This window comes from Schistocerca gregaria, chromosome 1 (assembly GCF_023897955.1).
Source record: "Schistocerca gregaria isolate iqSchGreg1 chromosome 1, iqSchGreg1.2, whole genome shotgun sequence".
NCBI lineage: Eukaryota > Metazoa > Arthropoda > Insecta > Orthoptera > Acrididae > Schistocerca > Schistocerca gregaria.
The window spans coordinates 1,177,456,377-1,177,480,723 of NC_064920.1; the positions used below are offsets into that span (position 1 = coordinate 1,177,456,377).

The window sequence follows — 24,347 nt, forward strand, 5'->3', positions numbered from 1 at the left end:
AAGTTTGAACCCGCAAAGAGATTTTGCATAGGACCAATATTTTAGAGGATTTTTCAGGAAGAGTTATGACTTTGAAAATTATACGCAACGCACATAAACCTCCTTGTAAACGTATGGATTTCTAGTAACTACCTCTCGGCATGTCTGCCCTATTTTAGAACAGTATTGGCATAAGTGTTCCCTCAGCATCTTCCGACTGCTGTTATTAAACGAGGATTGCTCTTTCCCATCCTTGAACACTGGGACTTGCAGCTGGTATGCTCTTCCAGAGTGTTGATTTATTCTGAGTGTCCACAGGAAGCTCCAAACCTCTAGCGTCAAAATTATGTAGTGGTGCTGGATTTTAAGTAATTTGAGATGAGGAACCAATGGCCGAAAATGAAAATTTTGTGTCTGTTATGTAAATTGAAGAGGGACTGGGGAGGAAGAAGAGGAAGGGGAAGGAATTAGAGACATCAGATGCATCAGAACTTTGTGTGGAATCGGCGGCAACGAGTAAAAGTGTGTGCTGGACCGGAGCTAGAACTCGGGGTCTTCTGCTGGCCAGGCAGTTGCGTCAAGCACTGGACACCCGGACACAATGTTTACCGCAAATGGTCGGACTTTCTCGGCACGCTACCCGGCCGACTCACATTCCCACTAAGCGCCACTGTCCGCACTCCGCTCCATGTCCTCCAGGGTCGCTAATTTTTAGATTCCCGCTGGAGGTCGAACGTAAACGTGGATCTGCACTGATGGTTGTCCGAAAGAACGGACACCACACATTCCTATAATTGATTCGGACGTGTCCGTAAAAACAGACACCACGCATCCATACACTTTATTCGCCTCGATGGGCAATGAATCCACAACCCTCTTAAGTGGGAATGTGAGTCAGCTAGGTGGCGTACCAAGACAGTCACCGCACTGGCAGTTACCACGTGTCCTGATGGCGCAGTGATTCGAATTACGGTCCGACGCAGCTGATGTTAACAGTTCCTTCCCATTCCTTTTCTTTCTCTCCCCTCCACCTTCAGTGTACATAATAATAACTGAAGTTTCTGGCTACTGTTCAAAGTGACGTGCGCCAGTTCCCTTGCAGAAACTACAACACAATCCATTATGTGTGAGATGCAACTACTGCTCCACCAGTAACTTTCGCTCAGAAGGGGACAGGATTGTACCTCAGGGCCTCTTCCAGTCTTTCGTCTTTAGCCTGCCATATAATAGATTAATATATTTTCTTAATCTATTTTTTAATGACAGCGTTCAATTCTTATGGGCTGCAGTGTCTTTCTGAAAATAAAAAAAAATTGTTCCTGAAAAATAAAATCCTTCCAAATGTGAAAAAATGTTCCAAGGTACAACATGATTATGTGTATCCGGAACAAGTATTCTATTCAAATTTAAAAGCGTTGCAGTCGAGAAAATCTTTTCACTACTGTGGCTCTGAGCACTGTGAGGCTTAACATCTGAGGTCATCAGTCCCCTAGAACTTAGAACTACTTAAACCTAACTAACCTAAGGACATCACACATATCCATGCCCGAGGCAGGATTCGAACCTGCGACAGTAGCAGTCGTACGGTTCCGGACTGCGCGCCTAGAACCGCGAGGCCACCGCGGCCGGCTTTCACTACTGTATTTAATCGTCTGTCTGTTGCACAATTAATCCACTACACAGAAATAATCAGTAACGATAAGTATAATCAAAAACCAGTTACAAGTGGAATACATTTAGAAACAGGAACTGCCAGACTCTAACAAAAATTTACATTTCCAAGACAGGTAAAACTATCATGACATAAAAGAATCTTAGTTCATTTGCGGGAATAAAATGTTCCATGGTAAAAGAGTTTCGTCTCTTTGGAGGTACAAGATGGTGCTGGACCGACAAAGAATGGCTTAACTGTCGACAAGTTATATAAATAGTTCTAAAAATATGTATCATTTTACTACTCATAAAATTCTGCAACTGAAAAAACTGACAATATGTTCCAAATAGCTGTAACATATTACACAGACAACATGCTGTTATCTTAGAGCTCATGTCTAACATCAACAGAAACTGCTTGCTGCTATCTCTAGTGCACATTCCTTCATCTGATTCTAAACTTATCTACTAGACTGAAGCACCTACCAAAAAATTTCATGTGCTGCTAGGTTCACTATGCTCTAGGTACAAAACTCGATACTCTGCCGCATTCCTCGCAGTTCGCATTTCTAAGGCCATTTGACTGGCGTGTACTGATCAGTCATCCCCCTCTCGCCCTCTCATTATATCCTCTAATTCCAGTCGAGACACGAGCCAGCCATCTCTCTGAGTCTTAAACATCCACTTTCTCGTACGTTTCGGCCCACAGAGATAAATTTCTTCCAATTAGCGCGATGCATGTTTCGAAACATTTCGCTCCTTCCTTTTTGCGGGTGTCCTACAGGTGATAGCATACTACCTAGGTACTTAAGCTGTTACATACTTCAATAAGGTGTCCGTCAATGCTCCAAAACATAGACATTTCGTCTTCTTAAAATTAATTTTCAAACCCCATTTTTTTACACTCTTCAAACAACTTCAAGTACGTAAGAAGTAGTATACATGAGAACACCGAGAAATTTAACATCACGATTGATGGTCACGAAGTAGATGAAGTTAAGGAATCCTGCTACCTAGGCAGTAAAATAACCAGTGACGGACGGAGCAAGGAGAACATAAAAAACAGATTAGCAAAGGCAAAAAGATTATTCCTGGGGAAGAGAAGTCTACCAGTATTAAACATAGGCCATAGGCCTTAATTTGAGGAAGAGATTTCCGAGAATGCACGTATGGAGTATAGCATTGTATGGTAGTGAAACATGGACTGTGGGGAAACCGGAACAGAAGAGAATAGAAGCATTAGAAGATGTGGTGCTACAGACGAATGTTGACAATTAGGTAGATTGATAAGGTAAAGAATGAGGAGGTTCTTCGCAGAATCGGAGAGGAAAGGAACATATGGACATCACTGAAAATAAGAATGGACAGGATGGTAGGACATATATTAAGACATGAGAGAATGACTTCCATGGTACTAGAGGGAGCTGTAGAAGGCAAAAACTGTAGAGGAAGGCAGAGACTGGAATACAGCCAGCAAATAATTGAGGATGTAGGTTGCAAGTGCTACTCTGAGATGGAGATCAGCACAGGAGAGGAATTCGTGGCGGGCCGCATCAAACCAGTCAAATTACTGATGACCAAAATAAAGTACGTACGGTATATCCTCCTCATAGTCTGCTGCAACGACCTGATCATCAGCGTAGAAAAGGGTGTGCATTCGCTGGTTCCCTACTTGAATCCCCATGTCCATGCACATTCTACTTCTCAGACCCAATGCCTTCTACACATACATGTTAAAGATTCTAGGAGACAGACTGCATCCTTGCTTCACTGAAGATTTCTCTAGAAATTTTTGCCCCTTCTTTAATGATTCTGCTACTTGTTTTATGACACTTCTTACACAAAGTTTTGGCAGTTTCCCTGCCCACAGCATCTCAAACAGTAGCTTTAGTGGCACAGTGTCATATGCTTACTCAAGATCTTTTGAAACCAAATGACAGCTTAAATTCCTGTCCAATCTCGTCTCCATGGTCTGTAGTAAGGTAAAGGTGTTATCTAAACATGACCTGCCTGTTTAAAGCCACTTTGTTCTTCCACTTCTTTTACAAACTTCTCCACTTTTCATTTTCAAATCGTCCCGTACAGCCTGCTAATTACACTTGTGGCACTTATGCCACCAGTAATGCTACATACTTTCTTGATTTTTTTTTAATGTATGTGGCTTAGATGTGCTATGTTCCACTCTGCAGGAATTTCCTTCCTATCCCACATACATCTATTAAATAACTTGCTTCGATATTCACACAAAATGCTTGGGCCATACCTCACTAATTCTAATGGTACATTTGTACGCCCTGTTGCTTTCTCAATTTCCATTTGTGCAGCAGCCTTCTGAACCTCTTTCGCGGTTATTTTCTCTACCTGTTCACTCTCCTTGTATTTCCCACTTTCTTTCCTTGGCCTCTGCCCATTATTCTTCTAACTGGCCTTTAAAATGCTCCTCCCAGGCTACCATAATGACAATCGGCAGGTATGCTCTTTCTTTTACTTCTTTCCACAGCCTTGCAGTTATTTTCCATACTTCTGGCACTTTTGTGCATCGATCGACTTCGTATTTATCCTCAGATGTTTCATTTTTCATTTTTTAGATGTCCTTTTTTACTTCTCTACTCATTCCAACACACAAGACTCTATCACATTTGAGCCGTGTTCTCAACCATTTACTAAAGAACTTTCTTAGGTTCACTCTTTCTCAGTGCTTTGAGTTTACTATTGTGGGCGTCACATTTTTCTTCCTCTTGCGGCTCCAGAGCTTCAAATGCTGCTTAATGAATGCATTCTCTAATACCTCGGTACATATGCTCCACCGTTTCTTCTTCTAAGTGCCCCAGTTTGTTTTACAACCACAATATATAAAGAAATTGTTTCAAGCTATCTAAGTTTTATTTCATTTCTCTGTTAATTTGATTGACCACTAAATCCTTCTGTTTCGTTTGTTAGGCATGTCTGCAAGTTCCTATAAAGAGTAATGATCTCTCTTGGACAGCCATGAATCATAAACTGTGATACCCTCTATCACATATCATAGGATCCCGTACATCGTTTTCCAAACAGTGCCAGCCATGTCGAGATGGTAGGCACTTGTTTTTACATCTGCAGCCAATATACGTACATACAGTGTTTCGGGGGCCATCTTGCGGCGCGTGGCAGAGAGTATCTCTGGTAACACCATCATTTACCACTTTCTCCGTACAGGGGAGGAAGAGTGGTGAGGTAGTTTGCGGGCAAGGGCGCAGGTAGAGGGGAAGATGGTTTAAGAATTAAATTGGTGAGTTCTCCTTCTCCTAGTGTTTCTGTCTTCCGCATACGAAGAGAAACCTCTTCCTCTTGTAGCGACTGTAAATGTAAGCTGTAATTGCATTGTCATTTCGGCAGTGCCACTTCGTTCAAGTAGCATAATAAAGATCCGACTGTTAGAGTGAACGGGCGTCCCTCGCTAACTTGATTTGTGTGGCAACAATGTACTTGGCTGATACAGCTGCCGTCACAACTCGCTCCTGTTCTTGAAACTGCTTCATTACGTTATTGTAAGATCTCAAAGACCGGAGAGTTGAGACAAATATGTTATTTTGTTCACATTTGCCATATTCTAGGTGTACACCTTTAATTTGATTACACGTAATCTGACTACAGAGCTTGTCAGTCAATGCTCACACATATTATTTAATGATTAAACCGGTTTCGAGACTAGTGTCATTTCAGGAATCCATATTACTTTTCAGGCGATGGTTGCGTCAGTGCGTAGTAGGAGACTGCAACTCCTCAAGTCTCCTACCTATAGCAAATGACTTGAGTATCCGGTTTAGCCAAAAAATAATATTTATGAGTTTTAGTTGATACTCTCTGTAGTTAAATATGACGTTTGACCGAAGGCTTGTAATGTTTGCTTATTTCTGACGAGCGAGGACAGAAGCGAAACACTAGTGGAGAAGGCAAGCAAATCAGGTGTAGCTCATATATAATTTACTTGATCCTGCAGTCAGTACTTTACCTGCTGTCAAATTTCGCTGCTGTGTACATAAAGAAAAATTCATGGTTAACAATATTAAGGGAGTTGTTGCTCCTTCATCAGTTAGGTGTATACTCTGTTTATCTAAAAACAAGTTGAACCCTCGTGTTAACAAACGTGTGCTCTGCCGTTGGTCACGAGCATTTCTCAAGCATCTGGGGTCTTAAGAGCGCTGGGAACTGGCCTCATCTATGTATCAGATAGTTCTTTTCATTTTTAAGGGTAATCAAACTCATCCATCCGCTAAAGCATCAAACGTCTTACGTTTCTTTGCTAAGACTGTGCCCGCATCTCGTGGTCGTGCGGTAGCGTTCTCGCTTCCCACGCCCGGGTTCCCGGGTTCGATTCCCGGCGGGGTCAGGGATTTTCTCTGCCTCGTGATGGCTGGGTGTTGTGTGATGTACTTAGGTTAGTTAGGTTTAAGTAGTTCTAAGTTCTAGGGGACTGATGACCTAAGATGTTAAGTCCCAAAGTGCTCAGAGCCATTTGAACCATTTTTGCTAAGACTGTGCAAAAAGTTTAACACATGAACCTTCCTGGCAGATTAAAACTGTGTGCCGGACAAGACACTCAAAATCGGAACCTTTCCCTTTCGCAGGCAAGTGCTCTACCAACTGAGCTACCCCAGCACGACTCACGCCCCGTCCTCACAGCTTTACTTCCACCAGTATCTCGTCTCCCACCTTCGAAACATAACAGAAGTTCTCCTGCGAAACTTACGCGACTAGCACTGCTCGAAATAAAGCCGTGAGGAAGGGTCGCGAACCTTGCTTGGTTAGGTCATTGTTACTTTTTAGAGCACTTGCCCACAAAGGCCAAATAGGCCGAGTTCGAATCTCGGTTCTGGCACACAGTTTTAATCCGTCACTAAGTTTCCTATCACCTCAGCCCCATGCACAGTGAAAAATTCATTCTTGGAACATCGCCCAGGCTGTGGCTAATCCGTGTTTCGCAATATCCTTTCTTCCAGCAGTGCTAGTGCCGCAAGTTTCGCAGGAGAACTTCTGTGAAGTTTGAAAGGTAGGAGACGGGGTACCGGTGGAAGTAAAGCTGTGGGGGTGGGTTGTGAGTCGTGCTTGCATAGCTAAGTTGGTAGAGCACTTGCCTGCGAAAGGCAAAGGACCCGAGTTCAAGCCTCGGTCCGCACACAGTTTTAATCTGCGAGTAAGTTTCATATTAGCGCACACTCCGCTGCGTAGTGAAAAATTCATTCTGGATATAGTTCTTATACAAGTGTCCCTGGAAGTGTCGTTCGTTTGCACGTATGCGAGAGTAGAAATAGTTGCAGGGTGGAAGCTTTGGCATACGGCTCTGCGTGGTTACAGCGGTTGTGGTTACGAAAGGTAAGCGGTTTGTAACCACGTACTTCACACGCATTGTTCATTCATGAACTTGTACCGCCTGAAATAGTCATTTCCGAGCTTTGGTTCCTTATCTCAGAATACTCAGTTTAGCGTCCTTTGCCATCCGTATAATTTCAGCCCCCTTGACTTTAGGACACTCCAGACATCAGAGGAAAGGAAGATTATGCTATCGGTGTAAGTCGAGCGTGCAGTTGGAGTGTTAGCTACATGATTATCCTTCGACGTTTCGACGTAACGCGGACTTCCATCTTGTGTTGCAGTGGTGGTGCAGAACTACGAGGTGCAGGTGTACCGGGCGCATGCGCTGCTGGGCAACACGGCGGTGTTGCGCTGCGTCATCCCGCCCTTCGTCCGGGACGATGTCTCCGTCTCCTCCTGGTTCCGGGACGACACCATCATCCTGCCAGGCAGCCACGAAGCAGGTGAGAGCGATTTCTTTCTCGTGAGGAGGTCGCGAGCGAGACTACGGGGATCTACGCTACTGGCCATTAAAATTGCTACACCACGAAGATGACGTGCTACAGACGCGACATTTAACCGACAGGAAGAAGATGCTGTGATATGCAAATGATTAGCTTTTCAGAGCATTCACATAAGGTTGGCGCCGGTGGCGACACCTACAACGTGCTGACATGAGGAACGTTTCCAACTGATTTCTCATACACAAACAGCAATTGACCGCCGTTGTCAGGTGAAACGTTGTTGTGATGCCTCGTGTAAGGAACAGAAGTACGTACCATCACGTTTCCGACTTTGATAAAGATCGGATTGTAGCTTATCGCGATTGTGGTTTATCGTATCGCGACATTGCTGCTCACGTTGGCCGAGATCCAATGACTGTCAGCAGAATATGGAATTGGTGGGTTTAGGAGTGTAACATGGAACGCCGTGCTAGATCCCAACGGCCTCCTATCACTAGCAGTCGAGATGACAGCCATCTTATCCGCATGGCTGTAACGGATCGTATAGCCACGTATCGATTCCTGAGTCAACAGATGGGGACGTTTGCAAGACAACAACCATCTGCACGAACAGTTCGACGACGTTTGCAGCAGCATGGACTATCAGCTCCGAGAACATGGCTGCGGTTACCCTTGACACTGCATCACAGACAGGAGCGCCTGCGATGGTGTACTCAACGACGAATCTGGGTGCACGAAGAGCAAAACGTCATTTTTTCGGATGAATCCCGGTTCCGTTTACAGCATCATGATGGTCGCATCACTGTTTGGCGACACCGCGGTGAACGCACATTGGAAGCGAGTATTTGTCATCGCCATACTGGCGTATCACTCGGCGTGATGGTATGGGCTGCCATTGATTATACGTCTAGGTCACCTCTTGTTCGCATTGACGGCACTTTGAACAGTGGACGTTACATTTCAGATGTGTTACGACCCGTGGCTCTACCCTTCATTCGATCCCTGAAAAACCCCACATTTCAGCAGGATAATGCACGACCGCATGTTGCAGGTCCTGTACAGGCCTTTCTGGATACAGATAATGTTCGATTCTGCACTGGCCAGCACATTCTCCAGATCTCTCACCAACTGAAAATGTCTGGTCAATGGCGGCCGAGCAACTTGCTCGTCACAATAAACCAGTCACTACTCTTGATGAACTGTGGTATCGTGTTGAAGCTGCATGGGCAGCTGTACCTGTACCCGCCATCCAAGCTCTGTTTGACTCAATGCCCAGGAGTATGAAGGCCGTTATTACGACCAGGCGTGGTTGTTCTGGGTACTGATTCCTCAGGATCTATGCACCCAAATTGCGTGAAAATGTAATCACATGTCAGTTTTAGTATAATATATTTGTCCAGTGAATACCCTTTATCATTTGAATTCCTTCTTGGTGTAGCAATTTTAATGGCCAGTAGTGTACAACAGTGGTGGCGCTGTTCACACACATCCATGACCGAGGCAGGATCTGAACTTGCGACCGTAGCAGTCGCGCGGTTCCGAACTGAAGCGCCTAGAAACCGCTCGGCCACCGCGGCCGGCTCTGTAATTATCGCACTGTGGATATCTGCATACACTCCAGCACGTCTGTCAAGATCGTGCTTGCCTGCATCTCCGAATAACATAATCTGCTCTACCCACCGGATGTCAAGTGAAGGCTGCAACCCACCCTTTCCTTACCCAGCTGTCATCCGATGCATCTTTCAACACTCACATCCTATCTATACTTTCCTTGCACATAGACAGCCCGAATCCTTTTCACTATAACATCCTCTCCAATACTTCCTTACGCAATGTTATCAGCAGCCACCATCACATAATTTTCATAACGAAAAGACTGTACAACACAATGACCGTGGAATAAGCATCTTCATTAATTTTTAAATTTATTTAATAAAAAGGCTAAAGAACGGCAATTTGGCCATTGTTAGGTCACTTCCATTAGCGAGCACGTAAATAACTGTTAAATATAAAATAACAATTTTCAGATGTGATTTTTCCTAAAAATTAGGAGTACCTGAAATTTTAATAGTAATAAAAAATTAATATCGCTGACTACCATGTTCAGCAACGTAAGATTTGATGCATTGTCTGTCTGTCCACAATACTGATCAAAGGGTGTATCTCATTATCCTCTGTACATTAAGAAGAAAATTTCTTGCAATTTCCTTATAGTATGGTGACAAAGTACTGTTTGCAGATGACGTGGTGTCGTCTATCGTAGATGCTGTGGACACTAGGTACATGACTAGGAAACTTGAAGAATGTAAGAAGTGGGGCCTCGAAATAACTTCGACAAAGAAAGAGTGTTTAGTTGCAGAATCTGATGAACAAGGTTTGGATATTTATGGGAACATTAAGGCTTGCCAAGAGCATACGTACCATGGATCTTTGTTTGATAACCATTCGATGGTAATAAGAATAAATAACACTGAATGAACTATGGTCGTAATCGGCGTATAATAGCTAAATGGTGCATGGTAAAGCAACACCAAAAGAAACGAATATTTTCAAGATTATTGAGGGACTTACGGCACAGCCTCGAAGCACAGAACGTCAGCGAAACTCAGACGAAAATTAGAAAACAATTTTTCTTATCGTTCATTTGTCAGTCCCATTTGCACCCAGTAAAAATGAAAGTTTTGCGTATAATTACTTCAGAAGTACGTACAACATCGTAGAAAATTGTTTCATGCCAATTCCTCATTAAAATTGTTACGGGACTCCTGAAATGAAAATAGTATTGGCATGATAGGAATCAGCATGCAACTATGTGTCTATAAACGTTTCCACAATACCTAACATGAAGCTACGCTAATTTCTTTTTCATGACAATGTAATGGCGAGGGAGCACAACTGTACAAACCTCGATATACGGGAGAAATTCAAAGCTACCTTTATTGAATCATCTACAGGGTGTTACAAAAAGGTACGGCCAAACTTTCAGGAAACATTCCACACACACAAATAAAGAAAAGATGTTATGTGAACATGTGTCCGGAAACGCTTAGTTTCCATGTTAGAGCTCATTTTAGTTTCGTCAATATGTACTGTACTTCCTCGATTCACCGCCATGATTTCATACGGGATACTCTACCTGTGCTGCTAGAATATGTGCCTTTAAAAGTACAACAAAACACGTGGCCCATGCACGTGGCCCAGCACATTTCAGTCGAAGTGTTTCGTACGCTTCTCAACAAAGGGAATCGGTAACCGATGGATTGGTAGAGGCGGACCAATTCCATGGCCTCCACGCTCTCCTGACCTCAACCCTCTTGACATTCATATATGGGGGCATTTGAAGGCTCTTGTCTACGCAACCCCGGTACCAAATGTAGAAACTCTTCGTGCTCGTATTGAGGACGGCTGTGATAGAATACGCCATTCTCTAGGGCTGCATCAGTTCATCAGGGATTCCATGCGGCCGGCCGCGGTGGTCTCGCGGTTCTAGGTGCGCAGTCTGGAACCGTGCGACTGCTATGGTCGCAGGTTCGAATCCTGCCTCGGGCATGGATGTGTGTGATGTCCTTAGGTTAGTTAGGTTTAAGTAGTTCTAAGTTCTAGGGGACTGATGACCACAGCTGTTAAGTCCCATAGTGCTCAGAGCCATTTGAACCATTTGATTCCATGCGACGGAGGGTGGATGCATGTATCCTCGCTAACGGAGGACATTTTGAACATTTCCTGTGACAAAGTGTTTGAAGTCACGCTAGTACGTTCTTTTGCTGTGTGTTTCCATTCCATGATTAATGTGATTTGAAGAGAAGTACTAAAATGAGCTCTAACATGGAAAGTAAGCGTTTGCGGACACATGTCCACATAACATATTTTCTTTCTTTGTGTGTGAGGAATGTTTCCTGAAAGTTTGGCCGTACCTTTTTGTAACACCCTGTATGTTAGAACATAGCCGGTGTCTGAACATATGGCTCCATTATCACATGTGTACCACCAGACTGTATATTTTACATAGGTAAGTCGGAAATCAGAACACTGTAGCAAAAAAAGTAAAGTCGTATGGCGTCGTCAATAGGGGTACTTCGAAAGGCAAGTTCAGCTAACTAATTCTGAAGTTTTTTCCTTTTCATCGTACACAGGGGCAGCTTTCCTTCACGTAGCGTCAGAATTGTGTGTTCAAATTCATCTGAAAAATATAGATGATTGTAATGAGTGTGCTTGGTGTGGTGCCGTGTTCATTTGTGCTGGACATACACCGCCCACGTTGACGTCTCCATCTGATGAATTACAATCAACAGTATTACATGCCGTCAATTCATGAGACACGGCGGAGAGGTTTGAAATCAACTCCAGGACACTGGACCAGTATTCTTAGGTCACGACCTCTCCTTCCCTTTTACCGGAAATACAAAGAGAAAGGAGCTAACAGCACGTGGCGTAGTAGCAGTGGGGTTACCCATACAAGAGGGCTGACCGTGCCCAATGCTGTTCAACTGCAGTTATTCTGAGTAATACTATAGCGACATGCAGGCAAGCCTGCAAACGGTTGATGGTTGGTACGAGGACTAGCAGCTGAATCATATTGCGGGTAAACAGGCGGAAAATCCACCACTCTTCGATTACACGATTGGCGAGTAATCATTGGAAACGGTCACAAAACATTCAGTATCTAAGAGCATCCATCCAAAGCGACCTAAATTCAAATGACCACATAAAATTACTAGAAATAATTCAAAAGCCAAGATCGCTTAAATACTGTTTACTGGATAACCGGTTTCAACACACTGAAGGAGCCATCATCGGATCTGTGACGATATAACATGACAGGTTTGAGGGGGAGGGGGGGGGGCCTACTTGAGTTACACTGTATGCATTACTATTAGTACGGTACCACATACCTGAATGTACAGTAACATTTATAAACCATTTGGATATAACGATGCATGAGGGAGACCAGCTGATACAAAATCACTGTCACATAACATTTGAACTAACAACTGTAAACAACAGATGTGCATTCGACCAGTTAGTTGTGAGAATTAGTGTTAAGTATTGGAGGTGAGGCCGTAGTGTGTCAATGTTGTTGTGTCACAAATCGCAACGGGCAACGAATTGAACATTTGTAAATCAAGCGTTCACGGCATTCTCCAGAATGTTTTGAGGAAGTGACAGGTGTGTAAAAAGTTTGTCATTGAGAGTTTGACTCTCAAACAAAAACAATGTGGTGTTGACGCCTATCGTGACTTGACTGAAATGCAAAACAAAGTGGTGACGATATAGTCCAAAATGAAGCCAGCGTGACGCGCGAGTTCAGCAACATCCCGAAGAAAAACAATTTCACATGATCGTATGAACGTGCTGTATTCTTTGCTCAAATGTGGAGAGACTATGTAGAGCACCTTAACCATTAAAACCATTGTCTTCACTTCTCTCTCTCTCTCTTTTTGTATTAATACAGTCTTCAAAATTTTTGAGCCGCGGGGGCTATATAACTGATGCAGAACTTGCCTACATACGATCTCCCGTGCACTGTTCGCAACTGGAACAGGATATGAGAGAGGGTGTTAGTTGTACCCAAATACAATCCTGGAAATTGAAATAAGAACACCGTGAATTCATTGTCCCAGGAAGGGGAAACTTTATTGACACATTCCTGGGGTCAGATACATCACATGATCACACTGACAGAACCACAGGCACATAGACACAGGCAACAGAGCATGCACAATGTCGGCACTAGTACAGTGTATATCCACCTTTCGCAGCAATGCAGGCTGCTATTCTCCCATGGAGACGATCGTAGAGATGCTGGATGTAGTCCTGTGGAACGGCTTGCCATGCCATTTCCACCTGACGCCTCAGTTGGACCAGCGTTCGTGCTGGACGTGCAGACCGCGTGAGACGACGCTTCATCCAGTCCGAAACATGCTCAATGGGGGACAGATCCGGAGATCTTGCTGGCCAGGGTAGTTGACTTACACCTTCTAGAGCACGTTGGGTGGCACGGGATACATGCGGACGTGCATTGTCCTGTTGGAACAGCAAGTTCCCTTGCCGGTCTAGGAATGGTAGAACGATGGGTTCGATGACGGTTTGGATGTACCGTGCACTATTCAGTGTCCCCTCGACGATCACCAGAGGTGTACGGCCATTGTAGGAGATCGCTGTCCACACCATGATGCCGGGTGTTGGCCCTGTGTGCCTCGGTCGTATGCAGTCCTGATTGTGGCTCTCACCTGCACGGCGCCAAACACGCATACGACCATCATTGGCACCAAGGCAGAAGCGACTCTCATCGCTGAAGACGACACGTCTTCATTCGTCCCTCCATTCACGCCTGTCGCGACCCCACTGGAGGCGGGCTGCACGATGTTGGGGCGTGAGCGGAAGACGGCCTAACGGTGTGCGGGACCGTAGCCCAGCTTCATGGAGACGGTTGCGAATGGTCCTCGCCGATTCCCCAGGAGCAACAGTGTCCCTAATTTGCTGGGAAGTGGCGGTGCGGTCCCCTACGGCACTGCGTAGGATCCTACGGTCTTGGCGTGCATCCGTGCGTCGCTGCGGTCCGGTCCCAGGTCGACGGGCACGTGCACCTTCCGCCGACCACTGGCGACAACATCGATGTACTGTGGAGACCTCACGCCCCACGTGTTGAGCAATTCGGCGGTACGTCCACCCGGCCTCCCGCATGCCCACTACACACGCCTTCGCTCAAAGTCCGTCAACTGCACATACGGTTCACGTCCACGCTGTCGCGGCATGCTACCAGTGTTAAAGACTGCGATGAAGCTCCGTATGCCACGGCAAACTGGCTGACACTGACGGCGGCGGTGCACAAGTGCTGCGCAGCTAGCGCCATTCGACGGCCAACACCGCGGTTCCTGGTGTGTCCGCTGTGCCGTGCGAGTGATCATTGCTTGTACAGCCCTCTCGCAGTGTCCGGAGCAAGTATGGTGTGTCTGACACACCGGTGTCAATGTGTTCTTTTTTCCATTTCCAGGCCTCATAGCGTAAGGCGGCTTGCAGAACGCAGATGTCGATTATTTGCAAACGTTTCTTAGTCACGAAGTTCGTCATGCATTTCGAAGTATACTTTAGTACATGGCCCAGTATTTAAAAAATGTGTGCGAAATCTTATGGCATTTAACTGCTAAGGTCATCAGTCCCCAAGCCTACACACTACTTAACCTAAATTATCCTAGGGAGAAACACACACACCCATGCCCGAGGGAGGAGTCGAACATCCACCGGGACCAGCCGCACAGCCCATGACTGCAGCGGCTCAGACCGCTCCGCTAATCCCGCGCGGCTGACCCATTATTGCCAGTAGAATATCTCAACTCAATATGTGTAGGATGGACTGCCGTAGAAGTTCTTGTAATTAAGCTTATATTTATTTCATTGCTTTACTGTCGACGTTGTACATTGACTGGATTCACCAGCCCAGTTACTTAGAGCACAATATGAAAGTGTTATTCAAAACGAGTAGATTGTATTGGAACGCTAAACAGCTGATGGTGGAGGGAGATCAGTAATGCGTCACATAACAAGAGTAGGAAACAGATTTTCAAGCAGAGTTAGAAAGACACTGCTCAGTCAACTTGTAAGATAGGTGAGGCACACTAGTCTTCCAGGTGAGACGTATTTACTGCTGTGGCCTTCTCCACCAGACATCACGGCGCCTAGAGTATCAGCAACCAAACTGACAGCCTGCAGCCGCGGGTTGCCCGCCTTCGCAAGCACACCGAAGCACTACACAACCGACAGGCAATATTGATTAACGGCCACAGCAACAACCACAACAACAACACCACCGCAAAGACACCAGCCGCCACCAGGGGCCACTACCGGCCCACATAAACATAAGGAAGAGGTCACTGAAGATCCCGGAACTATTTTCTCACGTCAACCACTGGATGGAAAATAACTCCGAGGTACTCATCGGCCGAAGCGCTATAAACGCCGACGCTCGGCCTGACGTCGGCAGTTCATCGACCGCCAGCAGACTGGGATAGCTGCCGCCCTGGCAGCACGGCTTGAATCTTCTCGCTGCTCTCTGGATTAGGCTTGGTATATCGGAGAAGTCTCTGGCGGAGACTAGTAGGAAATTATTTCAGTTGTTTTCTATCTTGTATATAGTTTTGATTCGAAGACGGATCGCTGTTTTATATTGGTATTACAGTTGGAGAATTTGTTTTGGTTAATTGAACAGCCCAATAAATTGTTTTCGGACTTTGATCGTTAGTTTCTTCTGCTTAGAAAAAAAATCAGAACACCAAAAAAATAACTGATGTAGAATAATGAAATTTCGGGAAACGTATTAGTCTAGGTAATATTGGAAGACCACGGGTTATAAGCGCGAGATAAGCCATTCTAAATGTGAAATGCTGGTACATTAATAACCGCTATAACCGCCATAATATTGAATGCATTCATGCAGATCTATGTGCTTTGTACTGTACAGGTGTGGGATGTCAGTTTGTGGGATTAAGCACACTTTCCGATGCACTTGGTCGGGCAATACGGGGACAGTTTGCTGTTTGTGTCTGGCGCTAGAGGTGTCGTCCAATGATGCCCCATATGTGCTCGACTGGAAAGAGGTCTGGTGATTGAGCAGGTCGAGGCAACATGTCTTCACGCTGTATAGCATGTTGCGTTACAATAGCGGTATGTGGGCGAGAGTTATCCTGTTGGAAAAACACCCGCTGGAATGCAATTCATGAGTGTAGCGCAACAGGTCTAATCACCAGACTGACTACCGATTTGCAGTTTGGGTGTGTGGGATAACTACTTGAGTGCCTCCTGCTTTCATATGAAATCACACCCTCGACCTTAAATTGAGGCGTAGGTCCATTGTGTCTAGCATGCAGACAGGGTGCTTGGAGGCCCTCAGTTGGCCTCCTTCTAACCAACACAATGCCGTCACTGGCACCGAAGCAGAACCAGCTTTCATCCGGAGACACAGCAGACCTCGACTCTGTCCTCCAATGAACTAGACACCAATTGAATTCACAAGTGGCGGTGGTTTGGGGACAGCGGAAGACACGCTACATGGCGTCTGGCACGGAGCTGTCCTTGAAGTAACCGATTTTTAACAGTTAGTTGTGTCAATGTGTGGCTACTTTGCATGAAGAGGCAGCTGTGTTCAGCGCGGTTGCCTATGCGGATGACCTTCTTGTGCTGGGGCAATCGAACTCTAGAAGGCGACTAGAGGAACTGGTAAAGGCGGATATGACGTTTTTAATGGATTGGTGACAGAGGTCAAAATTGGGAGTTGCAGCTTCCAAAGTTATAGTATGTTTAAAGGTAAAATTCACTATGAGATAATGAGGAGTCAGACGTTTGCGAAATAGCTGCGTATCCACCTCGACCAGAGGATGACCTTCGACACACATATAGAGCAAGGAAGTCACAAAACTATTGGTTTGCATAATAAAATACTCACAGGAGGTCTCCTCTTCCTGCACATGTTATTAATATCTGTCACAGTAGTCTTGGGGTACCGAGCGAGTGTCTGGCCCCACTGGCTCAAGCTTGTCTGGCTGTGTTTGGCCGTTAGGCGAATACAAAGAAATTTAGTAATACAATCAATTGGGGCATTTGGCACTACAGGAACAGATGTCTCGGCAGTCAGTATGGGCTTATCTCCAGTTGGCTCATTTATAGGCAAAGGGCTGCCACATATTTTCTGAGTGAGAACTACTTCATTAAAGTAGAATATATCACGAGAAGGAATTGTCAGAATGTAAGGGTAATAAAACTGTTTGTTATGCACTAAATCAGACGGAAAATTCAGCTTCTAGTAGCCCTATTACGCGACCTCGTTCAAACGCGGTGAAGTGTTCATAATGGTATACTTGTCGCCTTAAAGGCATTCTTGACTAACAACAATTCACCACATCGAATCTTTAACGCTCACGACCTTTACAGCGTGTATTTAAAACAAACCTGATTTGCATCCTCATGCTGACATTACTTGCGCAAGTATTATGCGACAGGCGCGAAAACTGAGTAGACACCGTCTTCCAGGAGTAGAAACACGACTACCAACTTACGTTTATTTCGCACAACTCCTTCTTGGTGTAACAATTTTCTTTCCGACAGTGTACGTAAGGCGAGTAGTCACTGACAAGAGGGCTAGATGGGGAAAAAGTAGGGAAGTATTCTACATTTTAATTTGTTTCATTGCTGCACAGCGCATAAAGCAGAAGACCAACCAAGTACGTATATATATCATTGGCTTTTGACGATTCCGTGCGAGAGTTAATGTATTCATATTTAGGGCTGGGAGACGCCCTGCAATATTGTTTGCTACCCTTATAGAATTCGGTTGCAACCTTGTTGGTAACAGACGATACTGAACAGGTAATAGAGGTATAATACAAGGAGTTTAGCTACGGCGCAAGAGCAGCGTCCATCTTGGCGCGGGAAAGCAGGCTCTGGTCGCCAGCGATGGTGTGGCCCGTTCGTCGGCCTCTGGCAGTTGGCGTATCCAATTAGACAAATTAGAGGCGGCTTCCAAGTAAATACGGGAAAATTATTGCGTAATTTAGCACTGCATATTGGTGCGCCACTAGTACACATGGCTGCATTCTGGTGTGTCAGTACTACACAGCTGTTCACAACCTCACACTGATAATGCCTTACACCAAAAATTAGCAGTTATACTGTCACTGACGCTGCAGGACGGCTTAGAGCGTATTAGCAGGCAGGTTGTTTGAGCAAGCGTTCACCTCAACCAGATTCTTATTTAAAAACCAGTGTTTTGAACAACCAGAAATGCCCTATCTCTGGTGGCAGTGACGAAACCGGCACCCCACGAATATTAACCTAACTAGAAATGACCGTAATTGTTAATGAAAGTGAACGGAACCATGTGGCGTATCCCTTGATTTCTCACATTTGTAAATTTTAAGGTAAAAGAAACTTTTCCCAGGAAAATTTCTGTTGCGATACTGACAATGTTGAGTGTTTATGAAAAAATTTCAAGGCAATCGTAAAGTGCGTTTTAGACAGGTACGTGGCGAGTAAAACTGTGAGGAGCGGATAAAACCCACCGTGGTTCAACAACAAAGTTAGGAAACTACTGCGAAAGCACCGCAAGTTTAAACGCAGCCAAAACCTCTCAGACAAACAGAAGCTAAACAATGTCAAAGTTAGCGTAAGAAGGGCTATGCGGAAGCGTTCAGTGAATTCGAAAGTAAAATTCTATGTACCGACATGACAGAAAATCCTAGGAAGTTCTGGTCTTACATTAAATCAGTAAGTGGCTCGAAACAGCATATCCAGGCACTCCGGGATGATGATGGCATTGAAACAGAAGATGACACGCGTAAAGCTGAAATACTAAACACCTTTTTCCAAAACCTGTTTCACAGAGGACGACCGCACTGCAGTTCCTTCTCTAAATACTCGCACAAACGAAAAAATGGCTGACATCGAAATAAGTGTCCAAGGTATAGAAAAGCAACTGGAATCACTCAACAGAGAAAAGTCCACTGGACCTGACGGGATACCAATTCGATTCTACACAGAGTACGCGAAAGAAATTGCCCCCCTTCTAACAGCCGTGTACCGCAAGTCTCTAGAGGAACGGAAGGTTCCAAATGATTGGAAAAGAGCACAGGTAGTCCCAGTCTTCAAGAAGGGTCGTCGAGCAGATGCGCAAAACTATAGACCTATATCTCTGACGTCGATCTGTTGTAGAATTTTAGAACATGTTTTTTGCTCGGGTATCATGTCGTTCTTGGAAACCCAGAATATACTCTGTAGGAATCATCATGGATTCCGGAAACAGCGATCGTGTGAGACCCAACTCGCTTTATTTGTTAATGAGACCCAGAAAATATGAGATACAGGCTCCAAGGTAGATGCCATTTTCCTTGACTTCCGGAAGCCGGTCCATACAGTTCCGCACTGTCGCCTGATAACGTAAGAACTTACGGAATATCAGACCTACTGTGTCGCTGGATTGAAGAGTTTTTAGCCAACAGAACACAGCATGTTGTTATCAATGGAGAGACGTCTACAGACGTTAAGGTAACCTCTGGCGTGCCACAGGGGAGTGTTATGGGACCATTGCTTTTCACAATATATATAAATGACCAAGTAGATAGTGACGGAAGTTCCATGCGGCTTTTCGCGGTTGATGCTGTAGTATACAGAGAAGTTGCAGCATTAGAAAATTGTAGCGAAATGCAGGAAGATCTGCAGCGGATAGGCACTTGGTGCAGGGAGTGGCAACGGACCCTTAACATAGATAAATGTAATGTATTGCGATAAATAGAAAGAAGGATCCTTTATTGTATGATTATGTAATAGCGGAACAAACACTGGTAGCAGTTACTTCTGTAAAATATCTGGGAGTATGCGTACGGAACGATTTGAAGTGGAATGATCACATAAAATGAATTGTTGGTAAGGCGGGTACCAGATTGAGATTCATTGGAAGAGTCCTCAGAAAATGTAGTCGATCAACAAAGGAGGTGGCTTACAAAACACTCATTCGACCTATACTTGAGTATTGCTCATCAGTGTGGGATCCGTACCAGATCGGGTTGACGGAGGAGATAGAGAAGATCCAAAGAAGAGCGGCGCGTTTCGTCACACGGTTATTTGGTAACTGTGATAGCGTTACGGAGATGTTTGGCAGACTCAAGTGGCAGACTGCAAGAGAGGCGCTCTGCATCGCGGTGTAGCTTGCTCGCCAGGTTTCGAGAGGGTGCGTTTCTGGATGAGGTATCGAATATATTGCTCCCCCCTACTTATACCTCCCGAGGAGATCACGAATGTAAAATTAGAGAGATTCGTACGCGCACGGAGGCTTTCAGACAGTCATTCTTCCCGAGAACCATACGCGACTGGAACAGAAAAGGGAGGTTATGACAGTGGCGCGTAAAGTGCCCTCCGCCACACAACGTTGGGTGGCTTGCGGAGTATAGATGTAGATGTAGGTGTAGATTAACTGAATATTACGCTCACACAGGCAGTATCCACACGTCTGTCAAAATAAAGAAAAAATCCCATATAAATATTTCACCAAACACACCAGACAAATCGCGATGGGCTATTGTTTGCTAACGTAATGGCGATTCTGCATTACGCGGGTGTTTCATCGACACAGGACAGTACTGCACATGAAAATTAGCACAACTACGAGAAAACATGCAAATGCAGGTAAACACAAATAGCACAAATAAATACGCATAAGCGCCCAAAAAACGAAGAAAAATGGAGGCTGAATAACTTTGGTCTCATTAGGATTGACTATTTAGAGTAATAAGGAGAGTGTCGGAAGATAAAGGGTTTGCAGAATTATAGCGTTTACAGTAGAAAATGGTTTAATCCTGGAAGCAACTGATAATTATATTTCTGAATATTATTGAAAAGGAAAAATGCAGTTCAGTATGCTACTTTGAAGTTACCTAAAATCAGTGACAATGGGAACTTACCATTGCTTTTGCAAAAAAATCGTAACAGCATTATTTATGAAATAGTTCGCGAGAGCTGAACTTTCATCAGCGATTTTAAAAGTTATTCTCTTCTTAGCTAGTGATGTCGCCTAGTCGTCTACGTCCGCGTCGTTGGTGCATAATCCTTGAGCGTGCAGTACGGTGATTATCGTCGGCTTGCTGTTTCATTTGATCGTAACCGCCCGCAGAGAATGTAGCAGCAACGCTTCTACGTGCTTCTACGTGCAACGACGAAAGTAAGATACGTTTCATTCAATTAACGCGTGACGTATCCCGACGTCATAATACCTGTTAGCTGTTTCTAGTCAGAATTTCAGTTGTATGGTTTTCCCTTCGATGTCGGCTCGGCACATTTCAGAGGAGAATCGTCCGCAATAACAAAGAACATTAATAATGTTGTAATTTGAATTAAGAGTCTGCGGTGTGTACCAAACAATCCGCTCTGTGGAGAAAGTCACAGTCCAGTAACAGAAATCTTGGTGCGATTCGCACACCGTACATTGTCGATAAAGTTCTTACTTTCACTTCACGATAGTGAAATCGTTATCATATTTCTTTCTAATTTCACTGTCCGTGGTATGCCCTAAAAAGTCTGTATTGTCTACAACCAAAACAGAGCACTTGCAGTATTTCCGCACCTTAGGGGACTGCACGTCGAAGTTCTTAATATTAATGTTCAGAGAAGCAGTTCCGACTACAAAGTAACGCGACATGCATGGTTATTAACTTGCTGTCCGCCGTACACACCGAAATCACAAAACATATCACCGCTCAAACAGTTATCTTCTATCGGCCACGGACAGAATACACCTTAGTACTGACGTTGGAAGACAATCACCTTGATGTCCTCGCTCTCGAATCATTGTTGGCGCTTTTCTCTGTCGCACTATCGATATGTTTCTGTCTTCACATTACATTTTGTGAATTCCTAGTGGATCTATTCGCAGTTTCGGACAATATTACGACAGCACATACTTTGTTCATGGAAAATGATTTTAAACAACAGTTTAATAAACGAGATAATGATTAGTATGAGAACAAATGAAAATAAGAATTACATTCATGATCACTGCACGACATAAGCATATTTATACAAAAAAGTAAATTTGCACGAGAAACCCTGAAATAACTCTTTCAATGTATTACGAAAATAACCGAGAAAAATGGAAAAAGTAAGCACAGGAAACACGAAAAGAATCTATATCGTACTGTAATGGTAACTTCCCATGGGTAACTCTTTTATGCGAGACTTTGAGGAAAAGCACTGCTGCCGGCATCTCTCCAGTCTTCCTGTTTGTAGTGGTATTTGGATGATACATTTGTGGTATGGCTCCACGGAATAGACTCACTACCCATGTTTCTCCAGCATATGAACTCGCTCCATTCGAATAGTCAGTTCATCATGTACGTTATGATTAGAAGAAAAGCCGAAAGAAAGCTGCGATATTTATCTAGCGCAAACCAAGTAACGCTGGTCTTATTTCCAGGCCAAACCCTGTTATCACCCAGTCTTATGCTCCCTCGTACATAAAACACACGTCTTGTCACATCATCCCAGCCTTCTATTGTTCCAGAGAACAGTAATTCTGATAAAGGTACGTAATGTACTCCGATCAAAGTTATTTGGGACAAAAATGAAGATGCGGAGGCGACCATTGCAGCGCCCTTCTTGTCATATTTTGGCGGCATGTCTTCAAAAATCGAAAAGATTAGAAATACCACATCAATTGCGTTTTTCGACCACTAGTAAAATTGGGGAACTAGTAATGTTCTGTCAAACACGCTGCTGTCCTTACAAAAGTCGGCTTAAATAACAACCTAGGGCAGTGTGGGTAGTTTATATAGGGCAACTCGGCACATATTGCATGTTGCACCGTGCAAGAACTTTGTGCTGAACGCAATTGACATCCAAGCCTGGGCGAGCCTGACAAATCAGTTGTGGCGGAGTATTCCCTGAACACCGTACGTCGTATGTTCTGTAAAAGATTGAAGTTCTATCGTCAGCAGCATCGTCTCGGAATTGTGTTTTAAAAGAGGCCAAACGGACCTGTACGACAGACAATTTTATCAACAGGTTTGCGTAATTTCAACTAAGTGCTGCCTGTAAGCCAGCACTGGCTGCCCTTAAATTAAAATGAAAGAAACAAGAACGTCACCTTTCTGACCCGACGCAGTGCGCTGCACAAAGTTCGTCCAGGTTGCAATCACAGCAGCGTCCGACGCAGTCACTGCCAAATGCCCCTGCGCGGAAGGTCTGTCTTGGGTTCCCAGCAGAGGGCACTACGAGCGCTATTTTCATACAACTGTGACCTTGTCTCCATGCATCCATAGTTCCAGCTCCTGGCACGTGAAAAATTGCGAAAGCCGCACAACGTTGTTCGGAGACGAATCAGAGAAGTGTATTTGCAACAGATCCGCCGGTAAAGCCTGAAAAGTTCGTCTCCTCAGATTTTATAACTCCATCTAATTCTCAACATCTGCCTATAGCATCACATCTCAAATACTTCGTTTCTTCAAGATAAATGAAAACAATCCAGTTGTACTTGACAAATTGTTTATTTGCATAAAACCGTACACTCGACAGGGAATCCCATCTTCAGACACTTGACTGCGTACAAGAAAATCGTACTAGTCATGTAAGAAATCCAGTAAATTTATCATCAACCTGAGATGAGATTTACATCCTGAAACCCGGGTTGCATTTGCGATTTTATCCAAATATAGAATTCTTCAAGTACCACTGGAGCGGTATTTTTATCATGAAAAATTTTAGCAACAGTTGTGGATGCCCTCCAAAGAGTATATTATGCTCCGATTCTCTTCTTTTTCGGTTTCCCTACATTCCATGATTTAATAAGATACAGTCCTTGCTCCAAACGACATTCTCAGAAATTCATTCCGCAGATTAAAGCCGACGTTTGATACAAGTAGAATTATTTTGATCAAGAATGGCTTCTTTGCATGTGCTACGCTTATATCCTCTTTGCCTCTTCCGTCATGTCACTTTGCGTCCAGAGTAGCAGCAATTTTTCTCTCTGTCTACTTCGTGGTCACGAATTTTGATGTAAAGTTTATCACTAATCATATTTCTGCTATTCCTCGTTACTTTCGGCTTACTGAGCCAGATGGCACTGTGGTTAGCACATTCGACTGTCATACGGGAGGACGACGGTTAAATTTCCGTCCGGTCGTCCATCTTTAGTTTTTCTGTGATTTCTCTAAATCGCTCCGGACAAATGCTGGTATGGGGTTCGTTTTGAAAAAAGCGCTCCCGATTTCGTTTCCCATCCTGTCGTAATCCGAGCTGGTGCTCCATCTTTAATGACCACGCTGTTGACAACAGGCTAAACTGATCGTTGCAAACCAAGACCAGACGACAACGTCGCTTAAGAAAGTCTGTTGGTGGCCACCGGAGAAATAAACGAGGGTGAGTCAAATGAAAACCTTAATATTT

The 24,347-nt window shown here is 44.4% G+C and overlaps 1 protein-coding gene across 1 annotated transcript in view; it reads left to right on the forward strand.

Moving 5' to 3' along the window:
• LOC126297439 (Down syndrome cell adhesion molecule-like protein Dscam2) overlaps positions 1–24,347 on the forward strand; it is a 384,987-nt gene that overhangs the window by 5,620 nt on the left and 355,020 nt on the right. Inside the window, exon 2 of the mRNA XM_049988328.1 lies at positions 7,266–7,427. Coding sequence (XP_049844285.1) covers positions 7,266–7,427 — 162 coding nt within the window. The remainder of the gene's footprint in view (positions 1–7,265; positions 7,428–24,347) is intronic.